The sequence below is a fragment of the Paroedura picta genome, chromosome 7, assembly GCF_049243985.1.
Source record: "Paroedura picta isolate Pp20150507F chromosome 7, Ppicta_v3.0, whole genome shotgun sequence".
NCBI lineage: Eukaryota > Metazoa > Chordata > Lepidosauria > Squamata > Gekkonidae > Paroedura > Paroedura picta.
In genome coordinates, this window is record NC_135375.1 from 50,383,647 (window position 1) to 50,405,154 (window position 21,508).

Below are 21,508 nucleotides of genomic sequence, written 5' to 3' on the forward strand. Positions count from 1 at the left end.
GACAGCCCTGATATTATTGCTTGGTCAGAACAGCTCTATCAGTGCTGTGGCAAGCCCAAGGTCACCCAGCTGGCTGCATGTGGAGGAGTGGGGAATCAAGCACAGTTTGCCAGATTAGAAGTCAGCGCTCGTAACCACTACACCAAGGGATGAACTTAACTTTCGTTATCTGGTTTTGGGGAAGGTTTACTTTTACTTCCTCTGGTGGTATTGACTCTTTCTGACCTCTCTGCCCCAGCAGTTACTGGAATAAAAAAAGATCACTTTGTCGTATTCTCGGAGGATGATCTTTCAAAGTTGTCTTCAGAAGGTGATGATACTTGACAGTTGTGCAAGTCCAAAGACTGGAAATGTTACATCTACACTGGCTTACGGCCTTTGGTGTTTGGGTCATAGGTTTTGGGTTTTATTGTATAATAATTTATTGTTCTGTAGCTTTCACAGTTTAGTTTTAGAATCTCCTGACCAGCCAGAAACAAGCAATATTCTTTCTTCGGCTCTTTATGTCCTGCCATTCTCACCTTTTGTAAAGATTCAAGGTGGTTTCTCACTACTTAAAATTGTGTTTGTAGGTATCCTCTTCAATCTTGGTCTTCTCTTGTACATACATCAGGAGCTGTTTCCTAAACTGTCTCAGGATAAAGCTTTTCTTTATATATATTTATAGCTGGCTTTTGCTCATTGGTTTTGTTTTACAAAAACTACTGTCTTCAGCAAACAGTATTTTGGTTGTTTTCAAATCCATATTTTATTGCTTGGTATTTATGACCTGTGTTTGTATTAGCAGCTCTAAATAGCAATTCATATTACTAAGTTTCAGTTTGAAATACTTATTTTAAGCAAAACAACACAAATAATTCATTGAAACAATTGAGGAATTTAACTGTATTTAGTAAATAGTTTCAGAATTTTTAAAACTGGGGACTCAAATTCTGGTTGGGCAACTTTGTAATGATATAGAAGAGATCTATTTTATTGGGAAAGTTTTCAGTTTGATACCTAAAAAGAGGGGGAGGGGGAGGGGGAGGGGGAGGGGGAGGGGGAGGGGGAGGGGGAGGGGGAGGGGGAGGACGAGGACACCGCCGCCACCTACAGAAAAAACCCAAAAGGCATTGTGATTGTACTACATAGGTTAACTTTCTGGAGTATTCCCTGAAAGTGGGCACTATTGTTAATTCAAATTCACATTGTGATGCAATCATGTTAAAAAAATGGAGGGGTGGACAGGAGAAGAGGCAGGAAGTTGGCAGAGTTGATACATATCTATGACAACACCACTGGAATGGTGGAGGAAGAAGACTTGAATCCCAAGCTTCCTCATTGGATAACTGCAAATTACTTTCCAAGCTGGGGGGGGGGGTATCATGGTTTCTGAAGATTCTCAAACTGCTCTGCAAACTGGGATTGCATTCACATCTGCCCCTTAAGAGCCAGATTTTATTTTTCACAACTGCGGAAAAGATCCTTATGTCTAGGATTTTACGTATAAAAAGGTACTGGATGGGCAGCATCAAAAGCTGAATTTTTGCATAGCATAGTTCTTTTATTGTGACATGTAGTGTGGGAGCAAAATCTCTCTTCTACCCCAGAGAAAATAGCATTCTGGTGTCACTCTTCACCATCCTAATGGAATCACTTATCTAAGGGTAGCTTGGGTAGAAATCGTATGCAACACTGAATGGGTTCTAATGGCTGGTAATTATCCAGATAAAGTCATTTCTTTTTGACAACTTCTTTTTGAATTATTCAGTCTGAAAAACCACACAAAACCCATAATCTCCAATGAAGGTTTAATTAAAATGACTTTGTGTGACATTTTTTCCCTATGCAGAGAACTTCTATGCAGAAAATGTTATACACTTATGTGAAAATAATGCCATTATTTCCCATACTTATGTGTACTTAAGAAACTAATCTACACAGATATAGATCATTGCAATAAGATAAATTTCATAAATTTTGGTGTGTACTTGTTCCCTATGTAGAAGTTTTCTCAGTGTAGAAAAAATTTGAGTGAAGTAGACCCAAGACTATGGTAATTCCCTTTGCAGAAGAAAGTGTTTAAACCACAAGATTGTTATCTTTTCCTTGCCTTCCCCATCAGAGTTAAAACTAGAACTGCTGAATTGTGTAATATGTGAATGATGGGTTTAATACAGTAAAGTTTTGAATTGACACTTTATGAAAACCATTTGGGTATACCAATTTAGCTGCTGTTAACTGTCTTGTAACATTGCAGAATCCTAGCCTAATGACAACTGATGTAGTTTTGTAATGTACTTTTCAGGCAACAGATGTGTGGATGTCTAATGGTTTGTAACTAAGAATGTTCAAAATCTTGTCGCACTAAAATAGATGGGTATAATTATATCTATACTATTGATATCCCTCAGGGTAGCTTGACATGATACAATACAGTGAGAGGATAATGATCAGTAGTAACTCTTTTGTGACTAAAATGATGTGACATAATATGGTGATAAAAATGAGCAATATTGTCATTTTTGCTAAACCAGACAAAACTCATTCAAGTCTTTTGGCATAACTATGGCCCCCACCTTGTGGACCTGCTTGTCTGAGGAGATCAGAAAGGCATTTTGTAGAATGTCCAAAATATAAAATGCAGCAAGGCATTATTGTGAAAGGATTAGAACAGTAACAGATTAAGCTTAAGGTTCTGGTAATCATCTTTAAGTCCATACACGGTTTGGGCCCAGTGTATCTGAGAGACCGCCTCCCTGACAGAATCTGCTTTCTAAGTGACAGATATGTGGGAATCCTAGAGAAAGCACCGTAGCTCAGAAAGTAGAGTCCCATCCTCATGGAGTGGACAAAATGTGAGCAGATGCTGGGAAACAATACAAGTTATGGTGTGGTGCAGTTGCAAGAAGTTCAGATTGTTTTGGAAGCTGGTTGAGAAAAATCTGTGTCGCTCTGGAAAACTGGTCAATACACAAATTGAATACTTAGATATGTTAGCAATCCTTGCAACTATTTTGAATTAATTTCAGTTTATGCCCCTTAAAACTTGTTTGCTATTATCTTAATCATTGTTACCTTAATTAAGGAGCTGAAACATGACATTGAAGCATACATACCATGAATATTATGAAATATATAGCAATCTCTGAGGGCAGGATAGCAAATATTCTAGCAAATATCTTACAAAAAAACCCATTGCTTACAAAATTGTTTTTTCAGTTACCTGTATAACAGCAAATAACACACATAGTATCAAATTCAGACACAGCTCAGCTGCTTCCAGATTAGTTTAATATTGAACTATTTAATTATCTTATTTATTTACATAAAATATTTATTAACTGTGTCAGGAATTCCTTTTTTCCGAGTTACCTTACTTCTTGGGCAGAGGTAAACATGGCTAAACTGAAAGTGGCACAACAGAGCCAATATCAATGTATGATGGTGTGTCCATGAGCACCAACAACTTTCCTTTATATTGTTTATAGTTACATTGTTTAAAGTTAAGAAAAAATCCGAAGGCATCGAAAACTCTTGACACACTAACCGTAGCACACTCAAAAACTGGGGATGATATGCCCTGAATGTGATTGTTCAGTCATCCATTTTAATAATATAATAATAAAATAAATAATAACAAAATAATAATAATAAAGCAATTGGAGCACCTCTGCTTCAGTGCCTCTCATAACATCTGTTATGGCAGAAGAAAGGTGAAGTGGGAGGAAGTTTGGGCTGGAGGGAGAGGGTACAGGAGCAGAAGTAGAAGGGGGAAAACAGCCAGTCAAGAGAAGAGAGAAGGAGGAGAAGGTAGATTACAGTGTTGAGGTTCTTCTCCCATGTAATGTAATGTAAACTCGATGTGGGTGAAGTTGCATGGACTGATCCATAAAACATCCCATGTAAGGATGTGACTGGGCAGTGGTGACTGGGCAGGTGCTTTCAGGACCCTGGACCCTGGCATGAGATTCTCTGCCTCCAGAGGACACAACACTTGTATTCTTCATATCAGACGTGCAAATGCAGGGGACTATATATATATATATATATATATATATATATATATATATATATAAGAATTTTAGCTTTGCTTTTGTTTTGACTAGTATCAGGTGAGAGTGGTTTTATGCCTCCTGCTTGCTTGCCCCTTTTGAAGATCAATAAAACATAAAGGGAGCCATATCATGCAGATTTGCTTGGCACAAAACTCCATTTTTTTCCAAGGGGGTTTACTTCTAGTGGTTTTAGGCTTATAGATTTACTCTCTCAAATAAGTCCTAATCACCTGAAAAACATAAATAAACTGTGGATCTTACCTTATTGGCAATATATAGGCAATAACATCCATTCATTGTTATTTTCTGAAGCAATCTTTAAAATAGAACATTTTCTCCCCTACATATCTGCTTGATAAAGTGAGGAAGATGATTATTTGAGGCAGTTTTCTCTTTGCTAGGAACATAGATGTGTTTGTTTGTTTATTAGTTTTATATACCGCCACTCCCAGACCACCCAGCTTGTGGCGGTTTCAAAAGTGATTGACTGCTTACCCCAAAAAGAAAGATCCTAGGAAGAATAGTTTCAGTTTTAGCAGCTACTCTAATAATGTATATACTTTTCTTTTAAATTGTTTGAAAGCCTCTATATGAGCTTGGATTTTGCCACAGAACTATTCCCTCTCATGCTGAGATCAACATGATAATCCACAGTAGGTGTTTCTACCTATATAATTCTGCATATTTTTTCTGAATATGATTAATTGGAGGTTTCTGGATGCATAATTTAGCATTCAGTGCCATGACTGAATCTAGAATCACATGTCATTACTGTTTTGTTCCAGTGCCTGCTCTGTTATTAACTGACAACTGTGCAGGTGAAATTACCAGACTTCTGTGCATTTCTGAAACTGGCCAGTTCTGTCTTTCCTTTACCTTTGTTCTCCCATTCGTTAAAACGAAATTACTGAGATTCAAGGGGACACATAACTTAGCAGTTCAATCTAATTCTAAGTTGTGTCAAAAGTTTTGTAGGAGAGCTGCACTGAAACAAACAAGCATAGAGGAAGATGTGATATCTGGGCACTTTCTCCACTAATGAAAAAGGGAGGAGGGATCCTCTTTGACCATGCAAGGACCATAGGGCAACTTCTATAACTGGAGTATCTGGAATAGTTGGGTTGAAATTGGAATAAAATGCATCTGTGTCCCTTATAGAGCCTGCTCCTTACCTCACTTCTGAATGTTCCTCTGACCTCCAGTATCTGTCTTGAAAACATAGAATTAATATACATTGCCAGCTTCATTTTTAAAACTAGAAGATCAAGCCTGAAGTTTTAGGCACTCAGTGATAATTTCTTTGTCAGTGAATATGCATGTAAACATTTAATGCTTACTATAATCTCTGTTTTTTAGCATGTGATCCATACATTTTAGATTTAATAGAATTGCATCCTTATAAATCCTTTTAAACATTATTGGTTAGGCTTAAAATGGTTTCATGATATTGTTAAATTCTGTCTTACAAAAGCTGTTGTTCAAAGGTCCTATGAAAGTATCCAGTGCCTAAGGTCTCAGCGCTTATCAGAAGCGTTAAGAGAGGATTAATTTAATTTCAAATGTGTAATAGAATACCATGCTGAATTCATTGTACTCTTGAATTCTGCTATTCATGTATTTAGATTATAGCTATTATCCTGTTATACCTCTGATAACAGGGTAATCTTTTACAAATGGAAATTGCAATCATAGGAATCACAATTACATCCAAATGCACCTTGTAGCTGAATGGATTAGCTTTAACAACCTCTAGAAATAATTTTCTCCTAATGTTTAGCATGAACCTAAACTGTCATGCAGATGGAAGGGTGTTTTCTGGTTGGCTCTTCTCTTTTGGCCAAGGCATGTTAGGTCAGTTCATGGCAGAGTGGCAAGATTTTCTCCACAAAAAAGTTCACAAATGCCTCAAAGCTGATATCCAGTTCTAAGGTTTCAGACAGTAATGCAGTTAAGGACCTCAAAGATTGAACAGTTTTAACCAATTGTGCTGGGCATGAGCTAGTGGTAGCAACAGAGGCTGCAAAAAATTCCCTTTGGGGGTTATGAAGTTGAGTGTAGAACAGCTGCAGAGTTTTTTGGGGGGGAGGGGGAACATCAGCACTTGGCCCATTTTAGCCCAGCTGTCAGGGAGGTAGGCATGAAGGATATGGTTTAAGGTTGGGCAGATAACTTCCAAACTTGCCTTTCAGATAAGAATATCAAGGGATCAAGACTTAGGGGAGGTGGAGGCATCTCAGTAATCTCTGCCTCCACCCTACATGTATTCATTGACTTAGATCCCACAAGATTTCCAAGACACATCTAATCCCCTTCAGCCCAGGAGCAACATTTGGGAGGGTGCTGTGGGAGAGAGAAATCAGCCTAAATAACTCTCCCCTTTGGTCCTGTGGAAGTCAATGTGAGATCCAACCCAAAGTAATGTGAGTATGAAGCCTGTGTGCAAACAGCTATCTCTATGTTGTTGGGATCCTGGGTAGATCCAGGGTTCCAGAATGCCTGGAGAGAGCCATACTCAAGTATGCATATATATGCATAGGCTCTGTACTCTTGTTTGAATAAAAATGTGTAGGTCTGGGATGGAGTTTGCTGCCATGATGCTACTTCTCCCCAAGCCCCATGTGTCTTGAGAATATCTAGTAAAGGTCATTTATGAGTGAAAGCCTTTTGTTATTGATGATGCCTGAGCAGAGCACATGTGGCCAACAGGATTGGGATTATGGGATTACCAGTGTAAACATGAAATTATAAATAATACTAGCTTCAAAGCCTGTTCCTAAGAACGGGCCTCGAAAGGGCCTCCTCCCCTGGCCCCTGGCCAAGTGGCTTAAGGTGGCTTTGGGCTGCAACTCACAGCCAGATCAAGTGGGGCAGGTGGGGGCTGGGCAGCTCGTTAGGAAGCCTGGGACAGAGCTCCTTAGCAGGCAGTCAGCAGGTCGGGAGGCCCTCGTCAGCAGGCCCTCCACTATGACCCTTTGCCCAGGGCCTCTCGCCTTACTTGCTGCTGGCTCCAGGCACTGAGTTGTTTGACAGCAAAGAGGCTAGAGTCCAGGGACGGAGGGCGGGAGCTGCAGGGGTAGGACCAATTAGATCAAAGCTGGCTGCACCCTGATTGGCCCTATTCTAACTTGGACAGCTGGACACGTCCCACCCCCTAGGTTGTTTCATAAATATATAGAGGAACAACAATGGATAAGGATATCAAAATAAATCTAAAACAAGAATGGTGCAGTGAAAAATCTGAAGAATGTAATTTTTAAATATTTTAGCACAATGAATTTGAAGCAGTTTTGAGAGACCTGTATGTGTTATTTAGCCACATACAACATGTAAATGTATTGAACATATTTTGGTATGAAATTGTATTTTATCTTTCATTCAGGGGTGCTACATCTATTGTATACAGATGCAGGCAGAAAGGAACACAGAAACCCTATGCTGTCAAAATCCTGAAGAAAACTGTAAGTATCATTTTCCTACCTTTTACTATAGTTGTGTCATACAGGATCATTATAAAATACAGATTTATTCATTTAATTTAATCCACAAATCTATAGGTCCTGCTTCTCTTCGTTGAAATAATTAATAAATGAGCATTTGAAATGAATCTGCTCCTGAAGACTTGCTATGCCATTATGTTAACCAAAATAGCCTGGGGAAATTGGGGAAATGGCTAAGCGAAAGGAGGTCAACTAGCTAGGATCTGTTTTGCAGAAGTTTATGCGGTAATTAAGTCCTTCAGAAATCCCAGGCAGACAACAAATACTGTTTAGAGTAAGTTTTGTAGCTATATTTTGTAGAATAAGACACAAACACTAACCAATCATACTTCACGTATGGCAGAGAAAAATAAGATAGAAAATGGATTCATTTGGGGAAGAGGACAGCAAGGTTCATTCAATTACCTATCTTGCACAGGTGCATTGGGTGCATTGAGGGAGGGGATCAGCAACACGAATGAAGAATCCAAGTCGGGCATCACCAGAGGGGTGCAAGCCCACTGGGAGCTCCAGTGAGGGTTTTTATACCCTTTCCATAGTCAGATACATGGTAAAAAGTGGCAGAAAGTCACATAGGCAAAAAGTAGACTTTGGGCAAAGGGTGCAAATGCCCCCTTTTGATGTGGCGACCCAAAAGATTGATTGATTCAGGATGTCCCGAATCAAAGTGATCGAACAGAGTGATCTGGGAATCTTTGGACCTGGTTTGATCTAGGTGACTACAGAGAGCAATAAAGCTTTTGGCAAGCTGGTGTTATGTTGGGTGGATAGGAAGGGGATTTCAGAGGTACGAAAGCACTTCTGAGTTCTGCCATTTGGGGGGAGGGGAGTCAGGAAGAGGATGCTCTTTGAAGTGTGTGCATTTCCCACAGATGCAGGGATGCTGTGTTCATGAGGTCAATCAGTCATGCCAAGCTTCACTGGTACTCTGCAGAGAAAGGTTGTCTTGAATTTTGCTTTGTGTCTTGGCCACAGCAAATGTCCAAAGTCCTGAGTTCATAGTCTTGATTGAAGAAGCACACAAATGTTAGTGTGCCACGATGAGGTCTGCTTTTATAGTTGCTGATCCAGGGTTTCTGGCACCATGGAATACAGTCCAAAGGGTCTGGTCCCACTGGTTACATTTCAGGGTCTGGTACCACAGGTAACATTTTAGGGATATGGTTGCACTGGTTACAGTTACTCATCTATTGTACAAGTAGTGTTCTGTCTGTGTTCTTGTGTACGTTGTAAAATGGGCATAGAAGAACATGAGTAGGACCTATAGTTGTATGACAGGATAATGTCCTATTGAGAAAAAAAGAATTAACTGTGAGTAGAGAAAGGTGTTCAACGTTGATTGCATTGTCATAAAGCTTATTAGGCTTGAGGAGTGGCAGGAACTGCCATACAGAAAGAGGAGCTACTATTCAAGAATGAATACAAGGAGTCCACCTCACCAAGACCATGTATAACAGGACTGTTTAAAGACAATCAGGGTATAATGCTGTAGCCCTTGTTGCTGCAAAGGCTGCAGTATTTTCATCAGTTCCATACCAGGATATTGCCAATAGATTTAGGCAAAGTCACTATTTCTGCCTTTGGGAAGAGATGCTACTGAATGGCAGGATTTCAGAAAGCTGGAGTATTATAATATATATTTATTTTGCTATTTACAGAAACATACACCCCAGGACCCAAAGCAGTTTATAAGGTTCTCTTCTCTCATGCATTTTACTCTGTATGGCCAAGAGTGTTTAAAGGGGCCCTTCATGTTACAGCTGTTGCTGACTGTCCTGTGGGTTGTTAAATAATAGTTTGTTAAACCACTGATGCATTTTAGGTCTCCATATTTTGAGAATTCATAATTCAGATTTTAATACTAAATTGGTTTATCTGTTTGGAAGACCTTTCACACATCACATGGAATTTTCCCCTGGTGAGGAGCTGGGTGCAGCCTGAGAATGCATTGCGCTCTACAATAAATTGGCTCTGCTCTCATTTATGGACTGTTGATTTTCTGCTCCATGTGGCTTGAGTGTAAGCATACGTGGGACTACAGTGAACCTATTATTTCTTAGCATCTGGTTTTTAATAAGCTTCACAAAATGTAGTAATTAATTATTTTAAAACTACACATTTGCTGCCATTGTCATTTTCATTACTACTGCTTCAGTCACAGTTTTCCTTTTAAATTATTACTTTTATTCCTTGTTTAATACCAGGGATGATATAGTCCTTAGTGAATGATATTGCTTCCCAACTGGAATGAAGATTTATGACCTATGTTAATTATGTAGTTCTTGTCCACAGTTTTATGATTGTACTTCTTGTGAACATTTTCTGTACCTTTCATAATGTCCCCCAGCAAATCACTGGAAGAGAATATTTCAGTGCTGCTGAACATGTTTTGTTACATCTACCTTTGTCTTGAATCAGGCATTCAATCAGAGGATCAGTTCATGAACAGATCTCTAAATTTCTGTCTGGAGTTATTTGAATGAAGATGTATCTGTCTTTATCTCCCCCCCCCCTCCACTCCTTCCAGGAGCTTAACGCTGGGTACACCATTTTCATTCCTTTCTGATGCCTGCAGTGCCGGATTCCATTTTCCCAATTAACACATTCTTTTAGCAGGTTGTTCAACAGACCAGTTTAGCTCAGACAGGATTAAGAGATATAGTTTGTTCACAGCACCAGTAGCATAGAACACTCATATCGCTTGCTAAAGTGGCTGATATTCAGATAAGTTTCTTTTTGGGGTCCTAGATCACTGTACACAAAGACAGATTTTTTAAAAAGCAGATCTTCCTACCAATACCAAAGTCTGTTCCAAAAAGTTAATGACTGCCCTGTTTAGTTTGTACAGATGGGAGTCTGGAAATGTCCTGTGGCTGCTAGGAATGGACGTGAAGCAAAATTCATCATGATTTTTGCCCTATTTGTGATGAATGTACCATCATGAACTTTCATAGCAGTTTGTGGTTCATGGATAGAGCAGAAAGTAGGGGTTTAAATGGACACCCTGTGAAAGCTGTAAATACAGCTGAGCGGCAGGGAGGTGCTCCCCACTAAGCTTTTTTGGCTGTCTTGTGCAATCCCTTTAAACTTTAAAAAGACTGTAGAAGACTGAAAAACAGCTGCGCAGTGGGGAGAAACTGCAGAAGAGAACGCAAAAAACAGCTGTGTAGCAGGCTGGAACTTGCCACTGTACAACTGTTTTAGATTGTCTTCTGCAGTCCTTTTAAAGTTTAAAGATGATGGCGTAATAAACAGCTGTATTGTGTCATTGTTTATAGACTGCCTAGTTGCTGCACCTGTATTGCAACTTTGCATTTTAGAGCTACCATTCAGGGATAAAAAGCTTCTCCTTACCATTGAAAAAAATGGTCCAGTTGATCAGCATTTAGCAACTTATAGTAAAAGTGCTGTAGGTATAAGTGTACAAGTGTTTGTAATTTCAATCGCTAGTACTTTAAAAGAAAAAAAATATTGAATACTTATGCAGAAGCACTGAACCTGGGAGAAAGCTCTGTCTCCAGTTAATAATTAAATGTTTTAGAAAACCCAGATTAGCTTGGTCATTATATGACTTTTCATTAATTATATATTAGGCACCCTCCAGGAAGTGTGTATAGCACTGGTACACTTTGAATATTTTAATATCAAAGGAATAAGGAGAATCATTTAACCAGTAGTAACAAATGGGATTTTGAGTAGATGAGAATATGCATGTCTGAGGGGAGATGTGTACTATAATCACTAAAAGGATTCAAGAATCTAAAAATCTTTTTCATTATATACTGCATATAGATCTCTCCAGACAGGAGCTAAAAAGGTTTTATGCATCATGAATTGCTCTGTGCGTGTGTGCGCACAGGGAGGACTTTCCAGACAGCTGCAAAAAAAGATATTTTTTTCCTAGTTGGAGACTAGCATAACCCATTGTCAATGGTCAATTGTGCATTATGTTCAGTCACACATTATGTAATCTTGCAAGGACCGATAGAGCTTCTGTATATAAAATTCATGTAAACTCACCATATAAAATTCAGTCATGCAAAAATCAAAAACAAAAAACACCCCAAACCTTACAGTGTGGCAGAGGTAAGTGAGACAGAATGAACTGAACATTTTCAATGTGGATCTCTTGCTGCACTCAGATTCACTGGGAATAATGGCATACACATGTGGGAACAGATGAAATGTCTATATTGTAAGTAAAGAATATAAGAAAAGCCCTGCTGGATCAGACCAATGATCCATGTAGTCCAGTATCTTGTCTCTCATAGTAGCCAACCAGTTCTTCTGAATGGCCAACATCAAGACATAAAGACTGAGACCTTCCCCTGATGTTGCCTTCTGGGTCTGGGATTTAGAGGTTTAGTGCCTCTGGAGGTTCCCCATAGTCACTGTGGTTAGTTGACATAGATATACTTATTCTTCATTAATCTGTCTAATTCCATTTGAAGATGTTTATTTCTTTGGCCATCACCGCATCCACTGGCAGCAAATTCCACATTTTAATAACTCTGTAGGCAAAGTAGTATTTCATTTTGTCCATCCCGAACCTACTGCCTATCAGTTTCATTGGAGTAATAATTAACAATATTGAATAGTTACCCATTACAGTTGCAGTATCAATGGCCATACTGTCACATTGTTCTGTGTAAAAGATATTTGTGGACTCGCTCAAGTGGAAGGCTCATTCACTCAAGCAAAGTTGGCAGGGAGGGTGGGTTTTGATTAGCTCCACAACTTTCTCATTTGAGCGGAATCCTCCCATGCTACATCCCTGATGGTTTCTGATGAGGGCTGGCAGACTCCACCCCCATGGAGTCCTCCACTGCCAGGCCCCAACTCCCTGCAGCCAATCAGCTAGCTGCTGGGAAGGTTTTTCCCCCCTAAAGAAGAAGATCCATCCAATGTGCAGTGATACGTCTATGTCACTGCCTGTATGACCCAAAAGTGATATCATCACAGCTGAGTTGTCCGGGTGATACTCTGTTATTTGGGCAGAACCGGGGTAGAAACCAAATTTACCATGCTTTTTGCACAAATACCAGATCGTCACCCTGACATTCTTGATGTGATGGTGTCACCGGTGGGTCACCTGGGGACATGTTGTTGTACTTACGAGCCGTAAGGGAGTGGCGGGCAATAAATCGAAAGATAATAATAATAATAATAATACTTTTGGTGGTCTTCCCTGCTGCTCTTGGTAAGCCCACCCCCCATTCCCCACCAGTTGCCAGAAAGGATCTGGCGACCCTATCTCTGATTCTCAAGAGCAGCTTTTTGGGTGATGCATGAGGCAACACAAAACATAGAGAGGCAGGAAAAAGCTTCCTCATGAGTACTGCTCCATTTGTGGTTCTTTGAATCTAAACCACTGCATTTTGAATATTTGGGAAATGCAATGTTTCTTAAGACATAATCTAATCTCATGCAGGATCAGTAAACCTTGCACATGGAAAAATATAACATAGAAAGACTCTTATATTTAAGATGGTTTGGAAATCATTTTATATCTAAACACTCTAGACTAACTGAATTTTACATTACAACTTTTGAGTAGTACATATGCAGTTGATCTTAAAGCAGCACATTTTATCCATGGTTCCTCATAATATTTGGGAAACTGCCTGGGGGGTGAAGCGTGTCCAAGCTCAAATCTGGGCCAATCAGCTCAAATCCAGGCCAGCAAATACTTATCCTGGTTGCTTTAGGCTGATCCTGCATTGCGCTGGGGGGTTGGACTAGATGGCGTATATCAGGGGTCCCCAACCTGAGACCTGCGGGCCGCATGCGGCCCTTGACCTCTTCCTGTACAGCCTTCCAACCTGCTTGTCTGCTGCCATCACCCACAGGGCATTTTCCCTCAGACCCATACTGTTCTTCCTGCCTCATGAGGCACCATCTACTACTGTTCATCCTGTCCCTTTCTTGCAAAAAAGACAATAACAACTTTGTTTGTTTTGGTCTTCATGGTTCCTTCTGTTAGCCCCCACTTGTTCTTATCCTCCATAATAGGATTTTGGCCATTCTAGGTGCTTTGCTAGCCAGTAAAGCTCAGGCACTCATACTACTCAGCTTTTTAAGTCCCCCTCTCCATGAATTACCATATTGAAGCTATGTATGTATATAAGGAAGATAAAGTCACTGTATGAATGTGTTCAGATGTCAGGTCTGCTTTTGCAAAAAAAGTCGGGAAAAGGACAGTAAAAGGCCTGGTATTTTTGCAAAAAAAAAAAAGGATACAAAGTGTTTTGCATGCTGAACATTTCTAGAGGCTCCACCCATCAAAGCAAGTGGCTTCCAAAGTTACTGGTGAGGTTGCTCCTGTAAGCAAAAGCATTCTTCCTTCCACAACAAGAGCTGGTTGCTCTGACTTCTGGCAAGGCTTACAGATGAACATTTACAAGACATTTTAAAAGCATCTGTCACAAACCTTGACTTGGACATCAATGCCTTGGCTAACAGAAAACAGCCACAAAAATCACACTGACTAGATAAGCATGCATACCTTAAAAGGATTCCACAGTAAAATATTGTTCCAAAATGGATTGCATTAAAGTTAACATTTACCTTTGAATGTTTACTTCTGATCTAAATAAGTAGGTTAATAATTTTGTTACATTTTGGTTTAAGATGTGGCCCTCTTTAGGTACTAGGCATGCTAATGCGGCCCCCATGTACCAAAAGGTTGGAGACTCCTAGCCTATATGACCCCTTCCAACTCTGTGGTTCTATGATTCTATAACCACGACACCATATTGTCTTTCTCATAGAAGAAGAAGAAGAAGAGTTGGTTCTTATATGCCGCTTTTCTCTACCCGAAGGAGTCTCAAAGCGGCTTATATTCGCCTTCCCATTCCTCTCCCCACAGCAGACACCATGTGAGGTGGGTGAGGCTGAGAGAGCCCTGATATCGCTGCTCGGTCAGAACAGTTTTATCAGTGCCGTGGCGAGCCCAGCTGGTTGCATGTAGGGGAGTGCAGAATCGAACCCAGCATGCCAGATTAGAAGTCTGCACTTCTAACCACGACACCAAACTGGCTCTCAAAGTGGAGATGCAAGGAAAAACTAGTCTACTGGAGCTTAAAACGCAATTATACTTTTTTCTATTCTTCCTTTCTTGCCTTTTGGTTACCCTCCAGGCACTGGGAATGTTAGTAGTGGCACTGAACACTCTTCCATGTATTACTTTTTATTATATTACTATTAAATAGCTTGAAACTTAAAGCTTGAGGAACTGAAACTGTCATATGTTAAAATAGCATGATGTGAAAAGCTCATGCAAGTCACAATGGTTGAACTTATTTTGTAATAAGGGCTAAATGAGCATATTTTACAGATGTTTGATTGGATCCTTAGTTGCCTTCTGTGTGAGAAAGGTGCTTCAAGTCATGAAAGATTTTTCCAGCCTTCCCTCTCACTGCAGACCCTTGTTTGTACTCCTGTGTTGTCCTGGAGGCTCCACCAACATCCAGAAGCCACATTCCAGGGAGCATCTCCAGCTCTAAATCACAGTGCTCAGGACACAACACACAAATTCACAAATGAGAAAAGGGTGTTGTTGTTTTTTAATGACTTCCTGGATCTAAGTTAACTCTTTATATAACCACAGAAAGTTGGTTCGCTACATAGTTCCAATGCACTAACTGGGACTAGTGGAAGGGGATTAAAAGCAAGTTTTTAGTTGTTACAGTGTTTTGGTAATTTATTTAAAAATGTTGTTTCAGGAGTTGCCTGCTGAGAACCTCTGTGCAACTCTAAAGAAGTTGTTCCAAGAACAGGTATTGCCTTATGTGTATTTAGTAATAGGAAGAGTATTAGGTGGCACTGGGGGGGAAATTAATTGCAGGAGCTTTCATCAGCTTGCACAGCTCTGTGTACAAGGACTCTCTTCACACTTTTCATTGGAATGAATACTATCACAAGCATTCACAGACTAATAAGGAGAATACTGGCCCTTGAATTGTGATGATCACTTGCTTAATTGTAACGATAGAGACGGTAGTTTTTTAGCTTTTGATGCGATATATTCTTATAAGCCCACAGAAAGGAATGGTACTTCTGCAGTGGCAGATATTATATTCATTACTAGTTTTCATTATTCCAGATCACATACTCTTCTATTTGCATAGACCTAATTTGTATTGATACCATGATGCTGAAATGATTAAGAAGAACGGTAACAATATTATCCTAATTAGGGACTTGCTAGGCAAAAATAAAAAGAAAGAAAAAGACATGAATGCAATTTACAGGCACTTGGTTCACACCTCTAAAATGTGGACTCCATTGTTTGCATTGTACATATAGGCCTCTGGTATTAGTGCCTGAAGGATAGGAAATGCCTAATGGAATTTTGAGTACTGTGTGGACAGGAAGAAAAAAACCTGCAGGGTGTTCATAGTATAGAGAAGCACTGTGTAATTTATGCTTTGCTTTGTCAGATTGTGAGATGAATTCTACAGAGACATGCAATATTCATCTTAAGTGGAGATGCAAGGAAAAACAAGTCTACTGGAGCTTAAAAAGCAATGATACTTTTTCTATTCTTCCTTTCTTCCCTTTTGTTTACCCTCCAGGCACTTATTCCCAGCTCTCTTGTTTCAGCTACCTTGCTGGGACTTCAGAGTTTTGAGGATACCTTACCTTATGAGCAACAACAATCCTTTTCCCAAATGCCTAAACAAGTGAAATAACATTCTGTCTTTGAGCATGTTTCTAAAATTAACTTTCTAGAGTTGCGAAAAGGAAATTCTCTGTGGCACGTTGGAACTAGAGGGTTACTGCCATCTCCTAGAAAAAGTAGCTTGTGGGCATTGATATATACTAGAACAGAAAGCTTTCTAGGCCAATGAAACAAAGGGAAGTCTTGCTTTATGTACACCTTACCTTATGTATACCTTACTTTAGTAACTTAGACCTAGATAAGTTTCTCAGGTTGACAAGAAAAATGTTGTATGAATTGTTGATTTTTTTGTCCATATTTGGTATCATGTTAGGTTCTCATATCTGTCCAAAATTGCCCCAAATTACCTCCCTTTCTGGTTTTTCTAACTAGAATACCTAGAACATTTCCACTGCACAGTGCTACTAAGAGTCTTCCTTTAACTATTAGCTGCACTCTCTGAATTCTGCTGTCTATTGCTGGTCTTATAGAAATATACAAAAACTGTTTGGGGAAATAAGAGGCGATTAGCAACAACATCGCTTTAAGAGTATGGTCATGCACTTCTAATGTTATATGCTAGATCATATGAATGTTTGAAAGGTGATGTTTGGTTTTAAATTCTAGTCAAGCTGAATTAAACTTTTAATTAGAGTTGGATGGATCCTCTCCACTCTCAACCTATTTCTCAAAATATCTTGATGGATGTCAGCTTTCAGACAACATGCCAAATAAATAAATAGTATAATCTAAGCCCTGAATTAGTTCTGGGATAGACATTACTCCAATGTGAGCCTTTTTGTCTACCCCCGTTTTCTGTTTATATGAGCACAGTGCCATGGAGGACAAAAGAATGTATGCCATCAACCTGAATTAGTTAATCCACTGGCAGTCCTGGATTCTGTGAGCAGTGTCTCTCTAAGGCCTAGTGCATTGCTCTCCCCTCTAAGTCCAGGTAAGTGATGAATGACAGAGATAATTTAGTGAGCTCCAAATGGATCCACGTGGGCCTTATTCTAAGTGGATATGGGTGGGGACTCATGAAAACCAGTATCTAAATCCCCATTTGGGTTTGCACCCATTATTAATTATATTACTATTATTTTTTATTACAAATTATTGTGTCCTTTGCAAGAATCGTTTCCTCTTATTTATATGAAATGCTATTAAAACTGGAATGGTACACTGATTATTTTTTCATGTCTTTTAATCCTCTACAATTATCATCAGGTTTAATTCTGTATGAATAACAACCATTCTTCAGTTTTCTTTGTAGTTGGAAAGAATTCTAAAGCTTTTTTATTACTACACTGCACTTGTACTTTTGTTACAGAGTATCCTCATGATAAAATATTGGAGATTTCCTTTCGATGTGTAATTTGGATGACTCAGAACCACTAAACCAATTTACCTGTTGACTCTAGAATGTTTGGCTTTGACAGGATTAATCATATTTCAATCATATTTGTATTTACTTTAATGAAATCTTTGGATCTTGTTTATTAATTTTTTACTGCTTTCAGCCTGATCCGAAATATATTTATTTGGATTAAAACCAGTTGAATCCATTGGTACTTACCTCTTAGTATATACAATTCAGATTGCAGTATTCAAATCTTTCTAAGATTAACACTACAGCAAATTTATTATATGTTCTTCCTTTTAATTAGGTAGACAAGAAGATTGTTCGAACAGAAATAGGAGTTCTACTTCGACTCTCACATCCAAATATTGTAAGTTGAAGTGCAAAACTAAATGTTTGTATTTGCATATAGGCTTGCAGTGCTAGTGTAAGACTTTTATGGTGTTCATTTATTTAATTTAAAACATTTCTATGATGCCTTTTCAACCAATTCTAGTGAACATTAAAATATTTGAAGCATTCAAAAGCATTTAATAGATTAACAATTGAAAATAATATAAATGAATGAACACATCAAATAGAAATACGTTACACACATCATATCCTTTTGTGCCATACAGAAAAACAGGAAAGCCTACTTATACAATAGTATCAAGAAGTGGAAAGAAAACGATGCAGTTACAGAGATGAATGTTTCTTATCTACCTTTACTACCAGATGAGAACAAGGATTTCTAATGCATTAATACACAGTTCTTTTTGAACCATTTCTAGAAGGGTCTGTCTCCTTCTGGTTCGAATAAAAAAATATTTCCATTGGATCCAGAAATATTTTGATGATGGCCCTTTAGGAAACCAGTTCATCTACCTACACTATTTTACTATGAGCTGGAAAAAAAAGGACCCAGAGCCATAGATTCAGAATTGGAAGGTAGCGTTAAGGACTGTCTACTCCAGTCCACAGTTCAGTCCAAGAAATCCAAAGCTAGAGGCTTCCTGACAAAAGCTAGGTTTCCCCCTGCACTTGAAGTACTGCACCATGTTGAAACAAATACCCCTAGATCTGAGGAAGAATTAAAAATTAAAGTGAGTTCCTACAAATTTCTACAAAGGTGGAAAGTGATTAAACTTGTTCATCCGTTGTTTTAGATAATCTTAACATGTAAATGTTCTCTAATAATAAAATATGGCGGGAACTCTTCATTTTGTTCATTTCTCTAGATAAAACTGAAGGAGATATTTGAAACACCCACAGAAATCAGCCTTGTCTTGGAGTTGGTCACAGGAGGAGAACTGTTTGACAGGTAGGTGATCTATTAACATTTCTATATGGAAATTTAGTTATAATGAAGACCCTTACCATAAAGTGGGACCATTTTTTGTTTCTGAGTGGATAAACAGGAGTCAAAGAGTAATATGTTAGAATTTCAGCCCAGCCATATCGAGTGGGCCATGCAATGCCTTGACCTTGCTCTATACTGGCTGGTGTTTTACTGTGGCATTGAATTATAGGGGAGGGGCTTGTGGAGCAGATATTTGTTGATTTCTGCTCTATCAGGATAAAAGGAAAAGGCCCCTGATAGTCTCTTTGTACCTTAATAGGCCTTGAGGGTAGAAAATGCATTCAACCCATTTCTGCAAGAAGGAATGAGGCTTTGCCCCCCAAAAGGGTTAGCAAGCAGGAACATCCAGCCTCCAAAAGACATTTTCCTACATCATTTATTTGCTAACCAACACTTGGAAATGTGCATGACATTTCACATGAAGCTGTTTTTTCCATTGTCTGATTAAAGCTCACCAAGTTGTGATTTGCTTTCTTCCCAATTATGTGCCATCCTGTCTTTGTCAGCATGATGTAGTGGTTAAGAGTGGTGGCTTCTAATCTGGCAAGCTAGGTTCAATTCCTCATACTTCTACATGCAGCCAGCTGGGTGGCCTTGGGCTACTTACAGGCCTGATAGAGCTGTTCTTACAAAACAGTCTTGTCGGAGCTTTCTCAGCTTCACCTATCTCACAGGGTGTCTCTTGTGGGGAGAGGAAGGGAAGGTGATTGTAAGCAGCTTGGAGACTATTTTGGGGAATGAAAAGTGGGATATAAAAACCAACTATTCTCCTCCTACATCTCAATGTACAACTTCTCTACCTTGCTGTTTGTTATACTTTCCTACCAATGGTGTTCTAAGTAAAGGTAAAGGAATCCCCTGTGCAAGCACCAAGTCATGTCTGACCCTTGGGGTGATGCCCTCTAGCGTTTTCATGGCAGACTTAATATGGGGTGGTTTGCCAGTGCCTTCCCCAGTCATTACCGTTTTACCCCCCAGCAAACTGGGTACTCATTTTACTGCCTCGGAAGGATGGAAGGCTGAGTCAACCTTGAGCCAGCTGCTGGGATCGAACTCCCAACCTTAAGGACAGACAGCTTCAGACAGCATTTCTTCCTCTTACCACTCTGCGCCACAAGAGGTGTTGTGTTGCCTCTTGTGTTGTGTTGCCTCTACAACAATGTTCTAGTTGCCTATAATTCTCAGATCACCCATGTTTATCAGATTATCTTGCTTAGATACGTGATCAATTTCTTCCTGGACTTGCATAAAAGCTTTCAGTTTCTTTCTCTCCATTATCTGTACTGAGAGCACAAACCTGAGTGATGGCTATGCAAATGGTTTCCATTGAAGTCTGATTAATTATTTGGTCAGACATTGAATTATAGCTCTTGACTGCTTGTGTTATGTCTTGCCTCGGTATGACCTTTTATGCACAGCGGCAGCTACCCTGCGCTGCCACCATGTCATTGCAGTTCCTGAAAGGACACCGCAGGTCGCGGCTGGGTGGGCCGAAAGACCCGGCACTGGCGATTTATGTACAGCGCCGGCCCACCTCAGCCCCTGCCAGCCCCCGGCGTACCCAGGAAGCTATGGAAGTTCCCACGTTTGCTTAACATGGGCATTCCGTAGGCTGGGACGTGCCCCTGCTGGCGGCGGCGGTGGTGAGCATTATTGGGGATTTTCCCCGAAGCACTGCCACTGCCAGCGCGGGCGTTATGGCCCATGCACAATGGGCCTATAAGAGCAATTCTGTTTCTTCTGTATTCATTTCCTAAGTGAAACACTTGTAATTTTCTGACTGAAAATGTCCTGATCCAGTTCCCTGTGTTCGCTCACTCCCAGGATTGCAGTATTTAAATGTTTGTTTCTTGTTTTATGGTTTTGAGTTTACCTTGATTCATACTTTCCATGTTCCTGTTATATGTATTGAATAGTTTTGGACTTGTCTTTTATATCCATTCACATCAACAACTGACCATCCTTTCAGCTTTAATCCAGCTTCATCATTAAGAATAGCACTACTCATACTTGTCACCTGCTCTTCCCCAGTGGCTAATTGAGTGCTATTCAGCCTCGGGGGGTCTTGTCTTCTATCACAATATCATTTTTATTTTGGATTGTCTCATCATAAAGTTTTCAAAGTATGAGATCAGTAATTGCCTTCTGCACAATACTAGCCAGGGTTAGTTAACATGTGACTGTCATTGCCTATCTCAGATCATCTGCCTATGTCTCCTTCCATGATTGCTGCTATCCAGTAAGTATTCATCAATGATTCCTCCATCCCCACCACCATTGAAATGCCCATTTTCTTCTGTTGATGTGGTCGTTGGTTCCTCAAAGGGGTGGACGCATCAGAATTGTGACCATTTTACCTTGAGTGACTCTGCTATGAGTTTAGTCTCTTGACAGTTTTAACTACATACAGTATAGCTCTTGGCTTCACTGACATACACAACCCCACTCCTCACCACATTAAGGTATGCATCCAAGAAGGGGATGTGTAAAATTAACCTTTTACAATTCTTATATTCTTTTTTCTAATGGCAGTGTAGTTGTTGTTGTTGTTGTTAGGTGCGAAGTCGTGTCCGACCCATCGCGACCCCATGGACAATGATCCTCCAG

At 39.6% G+C, this 21,508-nt stretch overlaps 1 protein-coding gene across 4 annotated transcripts in view; it reads left to right on the forward strand.

Annotated features, from left to right (window-relative positions):
• The window catches only part of CAMK4 (calcium/calmodulin dependent protein kinase IV), a 96,543-nt gene that overhangs the window by 27,175 nt on the left and 47,860 nt on the right, over nt 1-21,508 (forward strand). For 3 of the 4 annotated variants that reach the window (XM_077347765.1, XM_077347767.1, XM_077347766.1), the window contains 4 exons: nt 7,417-7,495; nt 15,259-15,312; nt 17,867-17,929; nt 18,780-18,862. In XM_077347765.1, the coding sequence (XP_077203880.1) occupies nt 7,417-7,495; nt 15,259-15,312; nt 17,867-17,929; nt 18,780-18,862 (279 nt within the window). The remainder of the gene's footprint in view (nt 1-7,416; nt 7,496-15,258; nt 15,313-17,866; nt 17,930-18,779; nt 18,863-21,508) is intronic. The other variant, XM_077347768.1, reaches the window with a different exon arrangement.